Source organism: Xenopus tropicalis, chromosome 5, assembly GCF_000004195.4.
Source record: "Xenopus tropicalis strain Nigerian chromosome 5, UCB_Xtro_10.0, whole genome shotgun sequence".
NCBI classification, from domain to species: domain Eukaryota; kingdom Metazoa; phylum Chordata; class Amphibia; order Anura; family Pipidae; genus Xenopus; species Xenopus tropicalis.
In genome coordinates, this window is record NC_030681.2 from 94,953,311 (window position 1) to 94,973,988 (window position 20,678).

The following is a 20,678-nucleotide window of genomic DNA, read 5'->3' on the forward strand; positions in this document are numbered from 1 at the left end:
GGAAGTAACTATATACAGAATAACTGGAATCAGGAAAACCAGAAGTTCGCTTCCAGGGAGGGAGGCCCTGTGTCCCACAGACTTCAGAGAGAAAGGGATTTTACGGTAAGTAATACAAAATCCCCTTTTCTCTGTTATGTCTGTGGGACACAGGGACCATGGGGACATACCAGAGCTGTCCCCTGTATGATAGGGAGGGAGGAAGCGAGGCTTATTTGTGAGCAACTGCTGCCTGCAATACCTTCCTTCCAAAATGTGCGCTGTCTGCCGCAAATACCTCAAAATTGTAAAATTTGGTAAAGGAGTGGATAGAGGACCAAGTGGCAGCCTTGCACAGCTGCTCTGCAGAGGCACGATTCCTAAATGCCCAGGAAGTACTGACCGCCCTGGTAGAGTGTGCCCTCACATGGAGGGGAGATGGCTTTCCCTTGGCTAGGTATGCTCTGCGTATGGCTTCTTTTATCCACCTGGAAATTGTGACCTTGGATGCAGGGGAGCCCTTGCGTGGGCCTGTTGGTAGGATGAACAGGGACTGTGTGGTGCGGATGTGATTAGTGCGTTCGAGGTAGAACTTTAGAGCTCTGACTGGGTCTAGGGAGTGAAGTGCTTTCTCCTTGGGGTTCTGTGGTTGTGGGCAGAACGTAGGGAGAGTGATCTCCTGGTTTAGGTGAAACTTGGTTACCACCTTCGGGAGAAAAGTAGGCACCGTGCGGAGGACCGCCCTGTCGTTGTGGAAGGTCAAGAATGGTCGTTGGCATGATAGAGCGCTGAGTTCTGAAACTCGTCTGGCTGATGCGATAGCGACGAGGAATATGGTCTTCCACGTCAGCCACAGTAATGGGATGGTTGCTAGGGGTTCGAATGGGGCTTCCTGTAGTGAACGGAGGACCAAGTTGAGGTCCCAGGAGGGTGTTGGCGCTCTGTAAGGGGGTACTATGTGTGCTACTCCCTGAAGGAACGTACGTACGTCCTGAATTTCTGCTATTTTTGTTTGGAATAGTATGGAAAGTGCGGATATTTGCGATTTAAGGGAGGCAAGGGAGAGACCCTTAGTCATCCCTGATTGCAGAAACTCGAGTAAGGATACCAGGGAAAACTGATCCCATGGTAGGTGCGCCTGATCGCACCACTCCTTGTAGCATTTCCATATCCTATGGTAGCTCTTTGCGGAAACCGTTTTTCGTGCCGCGATCATGGTGTGGATAACGTTTGGTGAGAAACCCTTACGGCGGAGGATTAGGGATTCAGTAGCCACGCCGTCAAATGTAGTACTCCCGGGTTGGGGTGCAGGATAGGGCCCTGCGAGAGCAGGTCCGGTGTCAGAGGTAGTGGCCAAGTGTTCCCTTTGCTCAGGTTGACTAAGTCCGAGAACCAAGCCCGTCTGGGCCAGTGCGGAGCTATGAGTATCACTGTGCAGTGTTCCCGTTTGATCTTTTTGATGACCCTGGGTAGTAGAGGGAAGGGTGGGAACACGTAGGAGAGGGGGAAGTCCCAGGGGGTCGTCATGGCGTCCGCTGCTATGGCTAGTGGGTCCCTGCATCGTGCCATGAAGGTGTCCGCTTTGCGGTTGAGCCGTGAGGCCACGAGGTCTACGTCTGGTTGACCCCACCTTTGTGTAATGCTCTGAAAGACTTGGTGTTTCAAGGACCACTCTCCCGGGTCGAGGGTTTGCCGACTGAGATAGTCGGCCTGCCAGTTTTCTAGACCCGGGATGTATATTGAGGACAGGGTGACGCTGTGGGCTTCTGCCCAGGACAGTATTAGGCCTACCTCCTTTAGTGCCGCGCGGCTCTTGGTGCCCCCCTGGTGATTCAGGTACGCTACCGTGGTAGCGTTGTCGGATTGCACCCTGATTGCCTGTCCGTGGAGCTGGTTCTGCCAGTGTTGGAGTGCCAGGTGGACAGCCCTGATTTCCAAGATGTTTATCGGAAGCTGTGTCTCCGCAGGAGACCAAAGACCTTGTGCTGTTTGTGTCTGGAAGACTGCCCCCCATCCTTGGAGACTGGCGTCCGTCGTCAAGATAGTCCAGTGGGGGTCTGTCAGGGACTTGCCTGTCGATAAATGTGTATAGTTGAGCCACCAGTGGAGGGACGCTTTGGTTCTGTGGCTTAGGACAATTGGCTGCGTTAGGGACTTGCGCGTCCATTGGTCCAGGATATTCCATTGAAGTTCTCTGAGGTGAAACTGAGAGAATGGGACTGCCTCTATGGAGGCGACCATTGACCCCAGGGTTCTCATGGCAAATCTGACCGAGGGCTGAGGTGACTCCAGAAGTTTCCTGACTAGGGATTGGATCTTGATGATCTTCTCTGGTGGGAGGAATACGCGTTGGATTCTCGTGTCGAAGGTCATTCCCAAGAATGTGATTCTCTGAGTAGGAGAAAGGGTGGACTTTGAATAGTTTATGGTCCAGCCTAGGTCCGAGAGAGTTCTTAGTACTGTGTCTAGGCTGGATTGCGCTACTGCGTGAGTAGGGGCCTTGATGAGAATGTCGTCCAGGTATGGCGTGACGAATAGGGCCTGCTGCCGTAGGTCTGCCGTGACTGCTGCCATCACCTTTGTAAAGATGCGTGGGGCTGTGGTCAGGCCAAAGGGAAGGGCCTGGAATTGATAGTGTTGATTTTTGAAGGCAAACCGCAAGAATCTCTGGTGCGGTTGGAAAATGGGGATGTGTAAGTATGCATCCTTGATGTCTACGGCTGTCATGTACTCGTGTGGATTCATGGCTGCTATGACCGACCGTAGTGACTCCATCTTGAAGCGAGTAAATCTGATGAAAGTGTTTAGTTGTTTCAGGTCTAGCACCGGACGGAATGATCCGTCTTTTTTGGGGACAATGAACAGGTTGGAGTAAAATCCCCGAAACCTTTCTCCGGTGGGAACGGGCGTGATGACCCGTTCGGCGAGCATGTGTTGTATCAGATCTAGGAAGGCGAGTTGTTTGGAGTACTCCTGGGGGACTCTGGACATAAAGAAACGCGGTGGGGGAGAGGTTTCGAATTCTAGGTGGTAGCCTGAGGACACGATTTCTCGTATCCAAGGGTCTGGGGTAAGATGGAACCAAGCCTCCCTGAAGAGGCGTAGTCGACCGCCCACTGGGGATGGGGTGGATGGCTGAAGAGGATAGTCATGTGGAGGTAGGTTTGTCCGATGACTTGGTTTGGGAGCGGCGGTTTTGCCAATTAGACTTGAAGCGGTTCTGAGTGCGGTATTTAGGGCCCGAGTTTTGCGAGGAGAAATCTCTGCCGGAAGTGGAGGCCTTGGATGTCTTGGAGGGACGAAAGGAGCGGCCTCTGCGGAAGGGGGTGCGCGACCGTGGTTGTGGGAGCAATGTGCTTTTCCCCCCTGTGGCCTGACTTATGATCTTGTCAAGTTCAGGGCCAAAGAGAAGTTTCCCTTTAAAGGGAAGGGTTGTTAGTGACTTTTTTGATGACAGGTCTGCGGACCAGAGTTTGAGCCAGAGTGTGCGGCGAGCGGCTACCGAAAGAGCTGATGTTCGGCTAATTACCTGGGTTGCGTCGAGTGACGCCTCGCAAATATAGTCATTGGCCTCCTTAATCTGTGAGGCTAAGTTAAGGAGGTCTTGTCTGTGCATACCGGAGCTGATCCCTTCCAGGAGGGATGCCGACCAAGATTGGACTGCTCTGCTTACCCAAGCTGATGCTAAGACTGGTCGGAGGGACTCTCCTGACGCGGTAAAAATGGACCTAAGGAATCCCTCCATTTTCTTGTCCATTGAGTCCTTAAAGGACGAAGCGTCGGGCACTGGTAGTGCGGTATTTTTGGACAGTCTAGATACGGGTGCGTCAACTGACGGTGGTAATGACCACTTGTCTAGTGCGTCCTGAACAAAGGGATATAGTCGCTGAAAGCGACGGTTAGTTTGGAATTTCTTTTCCGGATGTTCCCATTCGGACTGTATAATACTGTCTAATTGCTGGTGTGAAGGGAAGGCTAGGGAAGATTTCTTTTGCCTTTTGAAAAGAGATGATGATGAATCCGAAGAGGATTCTTGCTCTTTGAGGTCAAGGCAGCGAAATACGGCGGAAATGAGGTTGTCAAGTGCCTCTGAGGATGGTTTGTTAAGATCCTCTCCGCCCTCTGCCTGATCCGAAGAGATCTCCCCTTCACTGAGGGATTGCTCTTCCCATGTGTGAGAGGGTACTGGTGAGTCTCCCTCACTGTCTTCCTCCGTAGGGAGGGGGGCCGGCCTTTTGGGGTGCTTTGTGCGGGGGTCCCCTGAACCCTGGTCTAGTTTGTCCAGGAGTTTATCTAGGCATGCTGCCAATTTGGGAATGCCTGTAGATAATTGTAATGCCCATGTAGGAGGGTCCTGGCTGGGCATGGGTGGTTGTATGGGCACCTCAGGATTGGGAGTGGGAGATGGGTCCCCATCCTGTGTATTTACTGAGGGGGCCGCGGGTTCCAGTGCCTGGGAAGGTGCCTCTGCGGGTTGGCTGGTGCAGGAAGAGCATAATGGCTCTTTGCGGCCTGCTGGCAGTCTGTTACGGCACTTGGCACAGGCTAGGTATTTAACTTTAGAGTGGGAGGCCCTGGAAAAGGGACCTTCTGGGATGCCCTCTGCCATATTGTGTAGGGTTAATAACAGTACCCTTAGTGCGCCCAGTACTTAGCCCCACAATAACCTAAGCGCTTCTCTTAAGCGCTTCCCTCTATAGTGCAGCAGGTGCTGCTATTACCAGCTCCTGCCTCCCAGTAGTGCCGCGTGATCGTCTGACCCGGAGCGTATGCGGTGCTCTCTTCCCCGTGTCCTCTCTCTCTGGCGCGCGAGCCGGATGTGCGTCTTGTTAGGTGCGCAACTTGGCGCGAAGTGAGAGAGAGGAAGCGGAAGTGCGGGTTTCGGTTGCCGGTCCCGCCCCCTTGTGCGCGCGCGTCTTTGGCGCGAGTGAAATGGCGCTTGTGATCGGTCAGTGGGGGAGAGGCAGGGCGCATGAGAGGTTAGGGCTTCAGATGCCACTCACCAATGTCTGCGCTGGGTATCTCTGCAGTAAGCAGATAGGCAGCGTGCGTGTGCTGGGCAGCCCCCCCCGTTCCATAGTGAGGCGCGGGTGTTTGGCTGTGTGGCTGGCTCCTAAGAGACTTATTAGCCCCTGCACCGCAGTCCCACGTCGGGGGAAGCCACATAAGAGGCACTCCTTGTAGGAGAGCTCTGGGTCGACCCCTGGTGCCAGTGTAATGCTGGCCGTAGCAATCAATCAATCAATGTGTGATAGTGATGAGATCCTGTCTCCTTGAGGACACTGAAAAAACTGAGCCTTAGGTGCCTAGGCAGAGGGGTATAGCACTAGAGGGAGGAGTTTTTTCTTTACAGTGTCCTGCCTCCTAGTGGTGGAAGCTATACCCCATGGTCCCTGTGTCCCACAGACATAACAGAGAAAATATATTATTGGGGTTTACATGTCCTTTAAACCTGAAATTAATACATTTTCTGAAATCTGAATACTCCCAGCACCAAGTACATTGTCCAACATTGAGAAACAGGAGCTTACAAGATTCACTTTTAGTCAGAGTGACTGCAGCTGTATTACATAGTGAATAAATGCCGATAAATATTCTGTCAGCATTTTGAAATAATGTATATTTTCCATGTATTTTTTTTTTTAAAAACTTCCCAAAATATATTTCTCTTAGTCAATGTTACTAAAGGAATCATAAAGTGGCTCAGCCAAAATTCAGGGTGAGGAGCAGAGTACATTGTCCACCCGGTTTCTCCTAAGTAAGCACTTGTAACGCACTTGTACTACTAAGCACTTTAGCATTTGTGTCCTGGGCTAAAACTAATGCCCCATTATGTGTAATAAAATTCCTATAATTCCTACGCTGACATTTATGTTATATTTTTGCACAGACAGACATTAGGCCATGCCCATGAATGATGCCCCAAGAGCTTATTATTATTAACATTTATTTATAAAGTGCCAACATATTCTGCAGCGCTGTACAATAAGTGGGTTTAATACATTGGACATACAGAGTAACATATAACGCAACTAATAACCAATACAAGAGGTAAAAAGAGCCCTGGCCAAAAGAGCTTACAATCTACAAGGAGAGAGGGTTGAGACACAAGGTGTGGGAATGGGCAAGATCAGAGTTAAGCAAGGTGAGAGATGTGGCACAGGTTATTGCTTTCAGCAGCACACTGAGGTTATGTTTAGCTAAATTAGGCTAAGCTTCTCTCAATAAATGCATTTTTAGAGATCTTTTGAAGGCAGAGAGATTGGGAGAAATCTGACAGATTGTGGAAGCAAATTCCAGAGAAGGGGGGGCAGCCCTTGCAAAGTCTTGAATGCCATTGTGTGAGGAGGGAATGAGAGAGGAGTTGGGGAGCAGGTCCAGTGTTGGACTGGGACCCTAAAGGCCCACCAGAAAACCTTATACCATAGGCCCCCTCTCCAAACTATTTTTCCTCCTTTCCTCGCTCAACCTCTTTATTCTCCTAGTCTTTTATTTACTGTACATGCTAACATCTATTCTTCCATCTATTTCTCCTCTTCATTTCAATTTAGAAATAGGTAATGACCATATAGCAGGCCATTTGGTAAAGGGCAGGAGGGCCCACTGACACCTGGGCCCACCGGGAGATTTCCTGGTATCCTGGTGGGCCAGTCCGACACTGGGAATACCAATGTAGACACAAAGCAGTAGAAGGGCTGCCAGGAGGGGAGGTTATTGCCGATGACATCTTTGTGTATGGTTGTGGAGACACCACAAAGGAAGCCACAGTGGATCATGACAAAAATCTGAATGGACTCTTATAAAGAGCTAGAAAGCTTAGCCTAAAGTTAAACAAACAGAAGCTAAGACTAACGGTCCCCATACACGCTGAGATCAGCAATCTCGCCAAGCGAGCGGATCTGCACCCGATATCCCCACCCTGGGGCCAAACGATCGAATTATACTGGCTGCAATGGGGCAGTCGGTTCGGGGACTGCATCAACGAGCCGATGCGGTCCCCGATCCGACTCAATTTTCTAAACTGGCCGATCGAGATCTGGCCAATTTCAGGCCAGATATCGGTCGGCCAGGCCCCTCGTTTCTGCCCCTATACGGGCAGATAAGCTGCCGAATCGGCAGCTACAATCTGCCTGTGTATGGGGACCTTAAGACTATCATCAGTACATACATAGGTTTACAACAAATACTGCACCACACTGAACGAGATAAAGCCTTAGTCATTAAAGACAACTGTTCCCGGTTCCCAGACAAAGTGTACCCATTTGCATCAGGGACTACTAAGGTTTTAAGGAGTTAAATTACTATACAGAATGGAATTCTGTATAAAGACCACAGCATTATACTTAAGACTCTGTGCCCAGAAATGATAGGAAGAATACACAGAAGTCATCTGGGCACAGATGCATGCCTTTAAAAAGCCAAAGATGTGCTATTCTGGCCACATATGGGCCAGAGATAATGGAGGGACTAAAGGACTGTAACACCTGCAATGAATACTTCCACAAGCAGACAAAGGAACCACTGATGACTCCCAAACTGCCTAGTCTATAAATTAGGAATGGACCTCTTTTACTCACAGACAATGGACTACAATTCGTCAGCTCAGAGTTCACCTATTTTTCCAGAAATTGGGAATTTGAACAAAGTACCTCATTTCCCTATCACAGTTTGTCCAAAAGAAAGCTAAGAGAGATGGCAGAGAGATGGAAAGCCATACTTGACTGGAGGAATACTCCCACCGAAGGTACCAACAGCAGTCCTGTACAAAGACAAGAACTCTTCTTCTTATGGCTCAAAAGCTGCTGTTTCCAAAGGTGATAGAAGGAGAGGTTGGTCAGCTACCAGAGAAGCACCACAAAGTAAAGGCATATTATGATAGATGAGCCAAAGAACTTCCAGAGCTAGCAAGGCTCAAACACCCTTCTCCTGCTTCATTAGACGGAAGGTGGCATAAAGGTATTTGTTTGGAGAAGGTTGCACCCAGTTCATATATAGTGGAGGCTGATGGTCACCTGTACAGAAGAAGTAGTAAATTTCTCAGAAACACCAATAAAACAAGTGATGTGAACACAAGTGCAGAGGCCACACTAATTACAGAGTCCTTTGATGGCAGACATCCCCTACAGACCCAGACGTGGAAGCAAAAGCAGAGAATAGTCATACTACTGATTCCCCGCCCTATTTAAAAAAGAAAACAAAAAGCTTCTGTATGGACAGTATTAAATAATACACACTGCAGTTTGTTTTTCTTTGTTTTAGATATATTATATATACTGTATATATATATATATATATATATATGTATTAAAAATAGGGGGGGAGATGTTCACATATCCATATACATATACAGTATGTGCTGCAATCTACTGTCTGGACCAGTACTATAGTTACTAAGGTTTGCTATATAGTCTGTTTGTGTCTCAATAAAGTTTGTTGTTATAAGGCTTAAATGATTAATAGGATTAGGGTGTAACAGAGACAAAGTGAAGTTTAGAACAAGCGGTAGAGACAGAGAAAATAAATGGGTTACTATGCTGTTATTTCAATCAATACAGGTGAACCAGTTCCCACTAGTTGCTGCTTTAAAACACACAATGAAAACCTGTCTATAGATTTGGGCACAGATGTAATTGTCACAATAGAAAATTTACCAAACAAAATGTTTGTGCTATTGCATCTGATTTGTGTTGTAGCATAAGCACAATAGCATACTTTTTAAAGCATTAGACACAATTACTCTTAACACAACCCATACCTCCCAAGTGTCCCGCATTGTGGGACAGTCCCAAATTTAAGCTGGCTGCCCACAGTCCCAGATTACCTATTAAATGTCCTGCATTATCAGCAACTCTATAGCTGGCTGAAAATTCTTATTCGCAGACCTCAGACCTGTGGCAAACGTGCAAATTTGCAAGGCTGTATGTGTAAACGTCAACAAACATGATGTAAAAAGGGGGTGTATTTTAGGACAGACATGTCAACTAAGGGTGCGTGGCAACAAAGTGGGCGTGGCTTTCCGTGCAGAACAGCCGTCCCGCTTTTCAGTTCTAAAATGTTGGAAGGTATGCACAACCCCTCCCGGGAAATAAACACTACATTTTATGTATAAAAAAAACATGCCGATTTGTAGCCAAAAGTACAGACGGCACTAACTGTAAATAAAATAAGACAGGCCTAATTTTGGGCATATATTAAGTGCTCTAGTTTTCTATTAAAGGGTAACTACCATGAAAGTTAAAATTTAATCTAAGCTTTATCATACTGAAATAAGAAACTTTCTCAATGCAATCAGCTAAATAAATTGTGAAATAACCAACTTACTCCTCACTATCCCCTAGATTTTCACTGACTGTTAGATACAATATATCTTTTAGGAGGGGGCTCCACTTCCCAGCAGATCTATTAGAGCTCACACAAATAACAGATTTCAGCACAAACAAAAACTAAAAAAATAACTGACTTTGGCACAAAGCTTGCATGTAGAGTGACAGGATTTCTAATGATTTTAAAAGAGCAAGCTGTAATACATCTTCTAAACAAAAGGAGCACCCTCTCCAAAGGCTATATTAGACCTAACTGTCAATCAAAATCAGATTCCTGACACCTGCATACAGAGAGAGTAAAGAGAGACAGACGCTGAGAGGGAGACAGTGAAGAGTAACTTGATTATTTCAGAAAAGATACAGAATGTTTAATTGATTATATTTAGAAAGTTTCTTTTTCAGTCAGAAGAAGCTTATAATAAATTTTCATTTTTGCGATAGTTCCCCATTAAATATAGGAAGAACAACCATGGCCTATCCTACCATTTCCAAGAATTAGGAAAGATTCCATAGCAAACAGCCATCTCAAACCCTAACAATTGATTCCAGTTCTTTGGTACATTTTAATGTTTTTTTTTTATTTTCTGGTACTGCACATATGCAGAGGCAAAAATATGCAGAATAGTTTGAACTGTTATAATAGTTGAAGTTATAGAGTATTAAATGTAGCCCATACAGACCACAAAATATCTAGATGTTAAAATATATTTTTTTTTAGGTACAATGCAGGTATATCCAATGTTCCAATCTGGCTAGCAGTTAATAGGCTGGCTCCATAGCATGCTCCTGTCTTAGCAGCAAAAGGTCATATACCCAAACTTGAAGAAAGTAAATGGAGGAAGGCTAAAGGCAGAACTTTACTGCAATTAACTTTATTTAAAGAAGAAGCAAAGGGTAATAAAGAGTTAATCTCAAGCTGCAGGTATACCTTCAGTTCTCTCAATAGTGCCCTTAAATCTCCCCATATTTCTCAGATAATCAGAAGCCTCAGAGAAAAAAAAAACGCTGAGCTCTGTAAAGAAAATTCCCATAATTCCACGTAAGACTATGAGTCAACTTCCTGCTGATTGGCTCAGATCCACATTCCTAAGGGAGGGAGGGATTTCTTAGCATTCTTGACGGAGGGGGGAGCAGGAGAGGGGAGAGCTATGCAAATGCTGGTACAGGAAAACAAAGAGACAATAAATCCTGTTTCTTTTGAAAGAGAACTCAGTGCAGCGTTTCTGTGAGTGCTTATGGCTGTATTTACATAGACCTTTCTGATAAAGCTTACTTAGTTTTTATCTTTCCTTCTCCTTTAAAAGTGCCACTACATGTTTCGGGCCCACAGCCCTTCCTCAAGTGAACACAGTGCATAACATGGTTGAGTACAAATACAATTATGTAAAATCTCTCCCTCACACACAGTCCATTGGTGTAATCCAAGTCTTTATATTTTTTTCCAGTCCAGCCCCACAGTGTACATTTGGCAAGTGAAAATTAAAATCACCACAAATAAACTAGAATTTGTGAGAGGCTGTGTTCAGTGAGCTTGGTTGTGCTCAGTAAGCCTGAAGCAAACAAACCACTTGTCTGTAACTGGGTGCCCTTGGCTTGCTATTGCAGGGTGTTATAGGACTACACAAAGCCTTGTTCCCTCAGCAAACTATATTTATTTTAATGGAAAAGTAACACTAAAAATTTCAAGTAAAAAATCTATTCTACCCTGCCCCAATAATTGCCCTATCCTGCACACCATTTATTATATTATGCTTTATTAGAAAATACCTGCTAAAACCTGGCTTCCGGTCATTTGAAATAGGGTGATACGGCGATGCAGAACAGAATCCACTATGCAACAATCAATCCTAGCCTGACTCCTTCCTATACAGAAGAAAGGCTAGGATCGGAAAGGTCTAATATCTGCTGTTACTTTTCCTTTAATATATGATCAAAAGTAAACATTTTTACACCTTTTCATATAAAGTGAATGGCAATGTAGGATTGCCCAAAATGAAAAAAAAATAAATATCATATAAAACTTACTGATATTACTGTAGAAAAAAAAGACTATTGCAGGTATCATGTTTTTCGTTTAGAGAGAAATAGCCTTGCTAAAATGTCAGGCAAGGGAAATTTATGACTAGGTTGGCCTATTCCTTATAATGAACACACTGAAATCCTTGCAATAGACATTCATAAAATGAAACAATTTTAGACATAGCAATGTGAGACTAGAAGGTTCATGGGGGTGTCCTTTCAACCCTTGGATCTATAACTCATTACAGATTTTCTTGCCTTATGCCCCTTTATTACATTACTGTGGTATCGGTTTTATATATAGATATATATATATATATATTTTTTTTTTTTTTAATTTTTGCAAGAGAAATACAGAAACTCATTTTAACATCACACAACTCACAGCTTGCATGAAACACTATGGCACAACATTAGTTACAACATTGATATTATAGGAAAAATATAATATAAGTAATGATTTATGTCAGTGCTGTCCAACTTTTTACATGTAGTGGGCCAAATATGTTTCATACAGGGTGTTCAAATACCAGACTTACAGTACAGTACAGTGAACCTTTGAAAAGACTGGGAGCCATAAAAATCTTTTTGATGGCCACATTCATAAATGGAGTGGGACACTGAGTTATCTTAGCCAAATGTCTAGAAGTGTAGACTTTTTGCAACTAGTTTAAGAAAAGTGTGTGCTTCTGAAAAAGATTAAGAACGCCACATTCTTGTTACCATGAAGCTGTTTACCATGTACCTTACCTGTGTTTATAACTTCTTATGGAACTGTGTTTAGGAACTTAGTTTCTGCAAATCAGTTGTGTTCTTATTATGGAAGTGGACATCAAATATAGAATTGCATTATTAATAATAATTATGTTTATTTTGTCCAAATCTACAGCTTACATATTAGAATTTATAAAGGGTATACCCCCTTGTAAAATATAAGGATATTATAAATCATCAAGGAGTTCCATTGCTATATATAGGCATTAAAAAAAAAAAGGCTGAGTGCTATATACAGAACTCTGTATTACATTTTGTAATGTTTCTGAGAGTCATGTGACAATAACTAAGACCTGATTATTACTGATGACATCACTAAACACTGTTTCTAAGGGTATAATTTACAGGATATTCTTGACTGTTGTGTATTATAAAATATTACGCTCAATACAGAAGAATTTCAATTATATTAAAGCCCATTTTGGAGACCTATACTGTGCAAAGGAGTGAGGCAGCAGAGTGCAGAACCTCTAAGTAACTAATAATCTCATTGTTGCCATATGGGATAAAATATCCAATACACCTGGCTTTAAGGAAAAATATATAATTATTTAAGCAATACTGTGCATGAAAACTTAAACTAACATCAACGTGGATCTGCTCAGGTACACAAAATCACCGTATCCAGAAAACACCTTACATGTCCTAGTATATCATGTGTTTCTATATGTCCCTATAAAAGACTATGCATAATGCAGAAGGATTGGATTTAAATACTGTTTAAAGGACATATAATCACATCACATGAATTACAATACTGTGGGGTTCTCTCTACACATAATAAGGGAGGCGTATCAAGAATCATTTTCAAGAAGTGCATACTGTATTCTCGTGTCAGGATCAGCTACCCTCTCCATGAGTAAATCCTACTGGCAGTGTGATGGGACAACCTTGGAGATCTGTCTGGCAAAGTTATGCAAGTGGTCTAGGTCTTCTATGATCCTCCACTGCAGCTGGTCCAGGACCAAACAGCCACTATCACCCTATTACCCTTGGGCTACTTAGCGCACATCAGACAGCTATCGTTGCACAGCTCATTTATTTTGTGTCAATCCTATGACCAATCTGGTTCCCAGTTTTTCCCCGGGCTGGTGCCCCTGTTAGGAGAACACCACACTAGCCCGGGGTACCTGCGAGCGTTTCCTCTTTCTTGTTTTCGCATGCGTAGTAGAGTGAAAAACCGAACTTTAACAAAAAAGTCGCACTTTTCACTACTGCGCATGCTGCAGCCCAGTGATTTTGACACAGATGGAAGAAGGAAGCACTCACTGCAGGTAACCCGGGTTGGTGCGGTTTTCTCCTAACAGGGGCACCAGCCTGGGGTACAAGGTAAGCGATTAAAGTCACTTGGGGTGCCTAACATTTTGGGACCCCCAAGTGACTTAGCCTTTCCTTCTCCTTTAAAGATAACTAAACTAAAACATTCTCCCGGTATAATAAATATCTTTGGTATAGTTTTATGGTATCTCTCTGTACAGGGGATTAGCAAATTTGGAGGGTTCTTCCTGCTGAATTGAGCTTAGTATAGGTATGGAAACCATTATGCAGAAAGCTCGGGACCTGGAGTTTTCCAGATTCAAATGGAGTCTATGGTCTACAGTTTTGTGGTATCTTCTGTAGGCTTCTGGTAACTTAAAAAGCCTAAAGTCCGCTCTCTGCACTAGCAATATGCCCCCCCCCCTTAAACTGCAATGATGCAAAAAAAAAAAAGCAAGCATGGGGGTGGCATTGACTTGACTACCTCAGGGCAGCACTGAGCTCTAAGACAGTGCTACGTAGAAGGGAATACCTATGCTGCCACTGTTTTATGGTACCTCTCTGTACAGGCTATAAGCTATCTTTGGTGGCTGTTTCTGCAGAATTAAACTTCACAAAGCTTAAATAACTGTACTCAATGGCATAACAGCCTCGCCATGGTCGTTGGGGGCCCAGACCACAGGGTCAGCTGTATTGTAGTCCCCCTTCCCAGACCCTCTCCTACTTTTTTTTTTTTTAAAGAGGGCAGGGAGGTTCAGCACAGCTTGAGCCTGAAGGGGGGGGCAGGTTAGGAGGGACTGTTAGGTCAGACCCCCTCAAAAAATTTCTTTGCAGGGGGGCCCAGCGCAACCAAGTTAATAATACCTAGCAAGCAATTTTACAATTTGCTTTGATTGGTCAACTAGAGTAAGACTATAAAATAATTATTTAGTAGAAAAAATCTTATCACAAAAGTATAAAGTATTAGGTTAGTTCGCAGGGGTCTAAAGAATATCAATACATGGACCTACTCAAATTTTAATAACTGGCACAGTTACAGGAACAGATTGCGAGAATTCCAGAATTCTTCCCCCCCATGGACCATGGTAAAATGAAATGGTTGATGTGGGTGATGCTGCACTTTATCTGCTGTAAGAAGAGCATTGTAATATAACGGTGCAAAAGAGATACCTAGGCTGAAGTGGCGAGGCTGCATCACAGGCACAGGTAGCACAGTCTGCGCTTCGTTGCTGCAAACCTCGGAATTGCAGCCGCCTCCCTGAGCAGCACAGCTTGTCGCCCCGCCCCCATATTCTGCACAAATGAGAGAGAAGTCCCACCCCTCCTGCCTTCTGATTAGCAAGTGGAGACATGCTCGCTGCCCCCCTCCTCTTTCCCTCACTGTATCACAGCAGAAAAGATAAACTGTCATAAGGGCTGCAACTCAAATCGCCCGGACAGGGGCCCAAAAAGAGGACGTGTATGGGTAAATCGGGACATATGGTAACCCTATAGGGCAGAAGTGTCGCTTTCTCTTCGTATGCTTTAATCGCAAGGCTTATTGGCAAGCCAGGTGCGTATTGGTTGTGCCAGTACCACTGCATCTGATAACAAGCGCCGCGACTTGGCATAGTAAGGGTGTTGCACAGGACTAAGTCGCCTGCCCCGGACTGACGCTGTACTATGGAAGAGGAGAAATACTTGCCAGAGCTGATGGCAGAGAAGGACAGTTTGGACCCGTCCTTTGTTCATGCCATGCGTCTCCTGGATGAAGGTAAGGAATTAGTTACCCAGTCGCAGGTGTGGCATTGTATGGGCGCTGGGGCTTTGTTATAATTGAAGAGTCACTCTTTGGGGTACAGATTGCAACGCCAACTACAGGAATTCACCTCTGTGGCATGTAGCTGATGGACCCAGCCATTGGGCACACCAACTAAAACCTATGGCAGCCAATCATTACAACAGTTATTTGTTATAATAACATGCCGCTATTTGGGGGTTTGTGGCTTTTATCATAATAAGGGCTAGCTTTACACATTTATGACTCATTTAAAAGGAAGTCATTCATATTCCCTGGCAAAGAAAGTGAATAAGTTTGGTGTCTTTCCGAAATGCTTTTGAATGTCCTCTGCACATGCAGGTGCTGCATTTGTTTCTCTTTTAGGCTAAATGTACTTGGCAGAGGGTGTGGGTTGTGATTCCCCTTTGTAATCCCCTGATGTACTTGAAGCACTTTTCCACAGGACCAAAATCATACAAAATCAATCAAAAATCATTTTTTTGCATAAAGAAATGAAGTGTAATGCTGAGCAGCATTCCAGTATACGTTAATTGCATACATATGCATTTCATTTGTAAATGAAAGTTGTACAGGTATGAGATTTATTATGCAAAATGCGTGGAACCTCGCGGTTCTGGATAAGGGGGTTATCCATACTTTGTGTCACCATGCTTTGTCTACTTAAACCGATTTAAATACTAAATAATCCAAAAAGGATTGTTTTGACAACAGTATGGATTCCAACATTTTAATAGGATCAAATTCAAATGTTTTATTATTAGAGAAAAAGGATGTGGGACTTTTATACCGATTTGCCTTTCCTCTTCTCTGATTCTGACCCTTGTAGCAGTGTATAGAAAGTGAGTTCTCCTTTAGGTCTCCTTTAGGTCAATTAATCACCTAGCTTTTGCTACATTATCAGGAGTCAGAACCAGTAGTGCAGATAATATGAGCATACTGTTTTTAATAGTGTTTCCATTTCTATATCACTGAAACAAATGAAACCATATAATATATATTGGAAAGCTTCTCAGAATTACATTTTCTATCATTATGCAAAGCCAGTTTTAGGTTGAGATCCCCATTAATGGCAGATAACATGTGCACCATTGATTATTTGCTTTGCTGAATGATAGACTGTTGCAAGACAGAACATGTTAGTTACATTACTGAGCATTTTGCTCTTGTGTATTGGTGCCAAGACTGCAGTTTTGTAAGCTAAGATCAGTTATGATCTGTGCCCTGATGCTGCTTATTATGTCTGGCAGTCCTCATTTTCCCACGTTTTCCTTACACTCTGCCAACTGACATTAATAATATGTAAATATCCCAAAATACCCAGTGTTTGCTGATATTAGAAAATGCACAGTCCCAACATCCCAAACTTATCAAAAAATGGACAGAGAGAAATCTACTTGGGGTTTTGACTTTGTGCTATAAGTGGTCTTTGTATGAGCAGAAAGTCGGACAAGTCTTATTTCTAAACATGACACAAGGCATTTCCCATTCATTCTATTACTGTGATGTGTGTTGGCCCATGTCTAAGAGAGACATGATCTTGCAGTGGACTCATTTTGCAGCAGGGGGAGCATGTGCTATATGACATTTGTAAATACCTTCCTAGAGATATAGAGAGCACAGATGTAAACACCAAACTAACAATGACATGATTTATGGGATAGGTCAGATAGCACATGCACTGCTTACATTATGTTATCTTCTTTAAATTAATTCAGTCTCATTACATGCCATTTCATGTGGCTTTCTTTAATCTCATTGTCTGTAATAAATCATGCAGTGAAAAAAACTTTACTCATTGACTTGCTTATCGAGCAGAAAATTATGAAACAATATAAGAACCTTAATTGCATTGAACAATATGCACAGCATCGACCTGTAATACCGAGTCTAGCTCTCTGTGGAGGGAGACACAATTTAGATGCATTTTCATGCTAATTTTGCTAGTGTTGTAACCAGTGACAATATCGTAGTTTGGCCAGTTTTAACTATTTCCTAGATAAACAAATGGGATTCTGGTATTTAAATGTTTACAGAACATGCGGTGGCAAATGCCTAATTATTTTCAAATAATCAGTGCTTACCATTGGACTGTAATGTCTCCCAGACAGAAGCTCTCAAGGACTGATATTGTCTGCAGGAGGTGTTAGAACCCGTGCTTTCCTATACTAAATGAACACAGTGGTCTCATTCTCTCAGGCCTCGTTGCCAACCCCCTGGGTGCATTAGATGAGGTAATGCAACTTGTGAAATACATTCCCCCACATTCACTGAGTGACAGAAGCATGCAGAGAGCCACACATTGAGCTTATCTGTTACACAGATGCTTGTAATACAGAGTGCAGGCATTCTGCCTTTACAGGCTGAAGCAGACTTTATAGTGGCAGAATGACAATGTCCCAGTGTCCCCAAAACTCTGCAGCCTAAACTTCCAATAGTTATGTAGCTATAGCATGTTTTCTTGTATTTTGTCTTTTTAGATCTATTTGAATTCTGAGCAGGACACTTGTTTAAAACAAATACAATACTTATTTTTTTTTTTAAAGAATCAGACAAAATATACAAATATATAAATAATTATGATAATAAAGCCCAACATATGGGTGATTGATCTCCAAAAATAAAATATTGAATGGCAAAATAAATAATCATGAATATGTCTACAGCACTGAAAGGGAAATAATGAAAGAGTATAAAACCACCATAACAGCTATGAATTTACCAGGAACACAGATGTATTTGTCCATATGCACTGTAAGGAAGCATTGGCTATACCAAGGCCCAAATGCAACAACAAGAAAATGACTGAATTTTGCCCTATATCCTTAGGTTACTTTGGCCAGATGATGCCAAATTAAAATTGCTTGTTTTTTAGGTCATCAATATGTTTGATGTCACAAGACAAAACATATAAAAAAGAGCCTTATAATGATCATAAAATATGCCAGGCCATTGGGTCCCTTTTTCAGTTGAATGGCAATCTACTCTTATATTAGTATGATTTATTTATATTGTGCTGACATATTCTGCATTGCTTCATTTATAATGTTCAGTCTTTTACATTAGCCTCATTAGTTGCTTGCAGTCTAATTTCTCTGTCACTGACAAGAACTCGGGTCATCATCGCAGGGACACCAGAAATTGTTTAACCTACTATTATGCTTTTGGCCTGCTGGAGGAAAGCCATAGCAAATCCATAGTGAACATGCAAGGCAAGTACTGGAAGCTTAGGATCTAATCATCCAGTTATTTTCTAAATTGATGTTTTAAGAAATACCTGTGCTAGAATGAAAGTCTGTAGTGGCCCTTTCACAATTTTTGTTCTCTGTGTTTGTCTTTTTAAAGAGGTAGAAAGCCCTCCCCAAAATGAAAGCAAACATGCTAAAGTTCTGACCAGAACACTGCTGCACGTTCATTTAAAGAAAAGGATTAAAAATACTTTTTTCCTCTGCCAACTTTTAGGGCCAAAATCAGAGGAAGGCAGAAAAGGTACCTGCCTAGGGCACAATAACAGAGGGGGCGCAATTGCATGAATTGCTGAGTAAACTGGGGTGAGTAAAGGGGGCCATACACGCAACAATTACGATCTTTCACACCCTCCACTGACGGTCAGGGCTGAATCGTCAGATATGGAGGTAGAAAAAACAGGGATTCTACATCTATCTAACGATTCAGGCTTAAACGCAGCATTTAAACAGAGTATCCAAGAATAATACTAACAAAAGTTAGAATTCATGCAAAAAGAACATTTACAATTCAGAACATGGACAGGGGAGTAGATTCACATAATTTATTGTTTGATTGTGATTAAATATTTTTACTTTTAAATCTAAAACATGAATGCTATAATCCTCATGTTATTCTGGACTGCACTTTGCACAATGCATTCGGCTTTGCAAATCATTGCCTTCTGCCTTTTTAACACACGGCCCATGTACCAATATACAGTTATTTGTGTTTCAGTAACCTAGAAATTTTATTTTGATTGACAGATGCCATAATTGCTTACATTTTAACACAGCTATGCACAGTAGATTACACTTTGAGTGGCAAGACTGACGTGACATGCTTATTTTGCCTGAAGAAAGTTATTACATTAGGCTTGACTTTTAGCTGATAAAACAACAAATGAAAGAGTGAATTTATAATACAAAATGACAAAGGTAAAAGAGAGATAGTTTAACACTTTGGGGCAGAAGAAGCTTCTTTTTTTTTATTAAGCCACTTACGGTAAAACAAATTGTCTGATGGCTACTTAAAGGGGCAGATTTAGCAAAATGTGAAACTCACCACTGAAAAACTCATGCACTTTCTATTCATTCCTATATTCATTTTAGAAGCTTATTTACAAATATAATTCACAGCTTGATAAATATGATGCTAAAAATTCCATAGGAATAAATAAAAAGTGGTTGAGTTTTAAAGGGGGTTGTAAAGTCAAAAATGAAAAATCTGTTTACAGGTTCTTCATCAAAATATAAAGCTGTGTAAAATATGCTTTTATTAAAAATCTGTACTCTTTTCATAAAAAAACACCATCTTCTACCTGCAATGTCTCCCTCGCTCTGCTCACTATGATTACTCAGTGCACAAATTTTTGACATGTTCTGGATGGCAGGAAAGCAGTGGGTCAGTTGATCAATAACTGTATATTGAGAACAGCTTTATTTTGAAATAAGGACCAGCAAACAGAATATTTTTTTTGACTTGCTAAAAATCATTTAAACATTGAATAAACCCAATAGGCTTGTTCTGCCCCCAATAAGAGGTAATTATATCTTAGTTGGGATCAAGGACAAGGACAAAGAAATAGGAAACTATTTTAAAAATTAGAATTATTGGCTTATAATGGAGTCTATGGAAGATGGCCTTTATGTAATTCTGAACTTTCTGGATAATGGGTTTCCGGGTAAGAGATCCCATACCTGTATTGGTTATCCTAAAGAGGCCTTAAGGATCTCAGTGTAATAATCTTGTATTCTTCTGCAAATCCATCACCTGTACTATGTTTGCTGAATAACAGAACTACATTAACTTAAATAATGATTTTCCATCTTTTCCTGTACACTGATTGACTTTCACGTAGGTTATTCAGTTACAATGTAATTTAGCACAAACCTCAAGTGACCACTTGCACCTGCAAGGACTGATGGATGAAGCAATGTGTCAGTTTTAGCAATATAGTCCTCCTAATTGAAATTAGTATTTTAAATCATGGGTAGATAAGACATTTTTTGCACATGTATGGATTTTTAATTGAAAGTTATGTCTTATTAGTATTCAGCAGTTTTCCAATGGACAAAAGTTTTTCAGAGGTTATGTAAGGTTTCTAAATGTATTTGAAAAGGTTTCTGGCTTTTGATTGTGACATCAGTTTACATTATCATAACAGAGGTTATAATGTGGCTAACTGAATTGTGCTTTGTTCAGTTTTTTACACAGTATATATCTGTCTAGTTTAACCATGATTGTGCATGTTGTCTTGTCTAAGGGCTTGTACAGACAAGTGTTTTGTCCTGCGTTCCCCTGCAGTGGAGTTCTCCTGCGTT

General features: G+C 42.5%; 2 protein-coding genes across 5 annotated transcripts in view; one reads left to right on the forward strand and one right to left on the reverse strand.

Moving 5' to 3' along the window:
• The window catches only part of LOC100486129 (isoaspartyl peptidase/L-asparaginase), a 67,824-nt gene extending 53,224 nt beyond the window's left edge, over window positions 1-14,600 (reverse strand). Inside the window, exon 1 of the mRNA XM_004914498.4 lies at window positions 14,523-14,600. The gene's annotated coding sequence lies outside the window, so the exon portion shown is untranslated. The remainder of the gene's footprint in view (window positions 1-14,522) is intronic.
• A 103-nt stretch (window positions 14,601-14,703) lies between these two features.
• The window catches only part of khdrbs2 (KH domain containing, RNA binding, signal transduction associated 2), a 122,767-nt gene continuing 116,792 nt past the window's right edge, over window positions 14,704-20,678 (forward strand). Inside the window, exon 1 of one of the 4 annotated variants that reach the window (XM_031901772.1) lies at window positions 14,704-15,105. In XM_031901772.1, coding sequence (XP_031757632.1) covers window positions 15,015-15,105 — 91 coding nt within the window. In that variant the 5' untranslated portion in view covers window positions 14,704-15,014. 4 annotated transcript variants of the gene reach the window in all.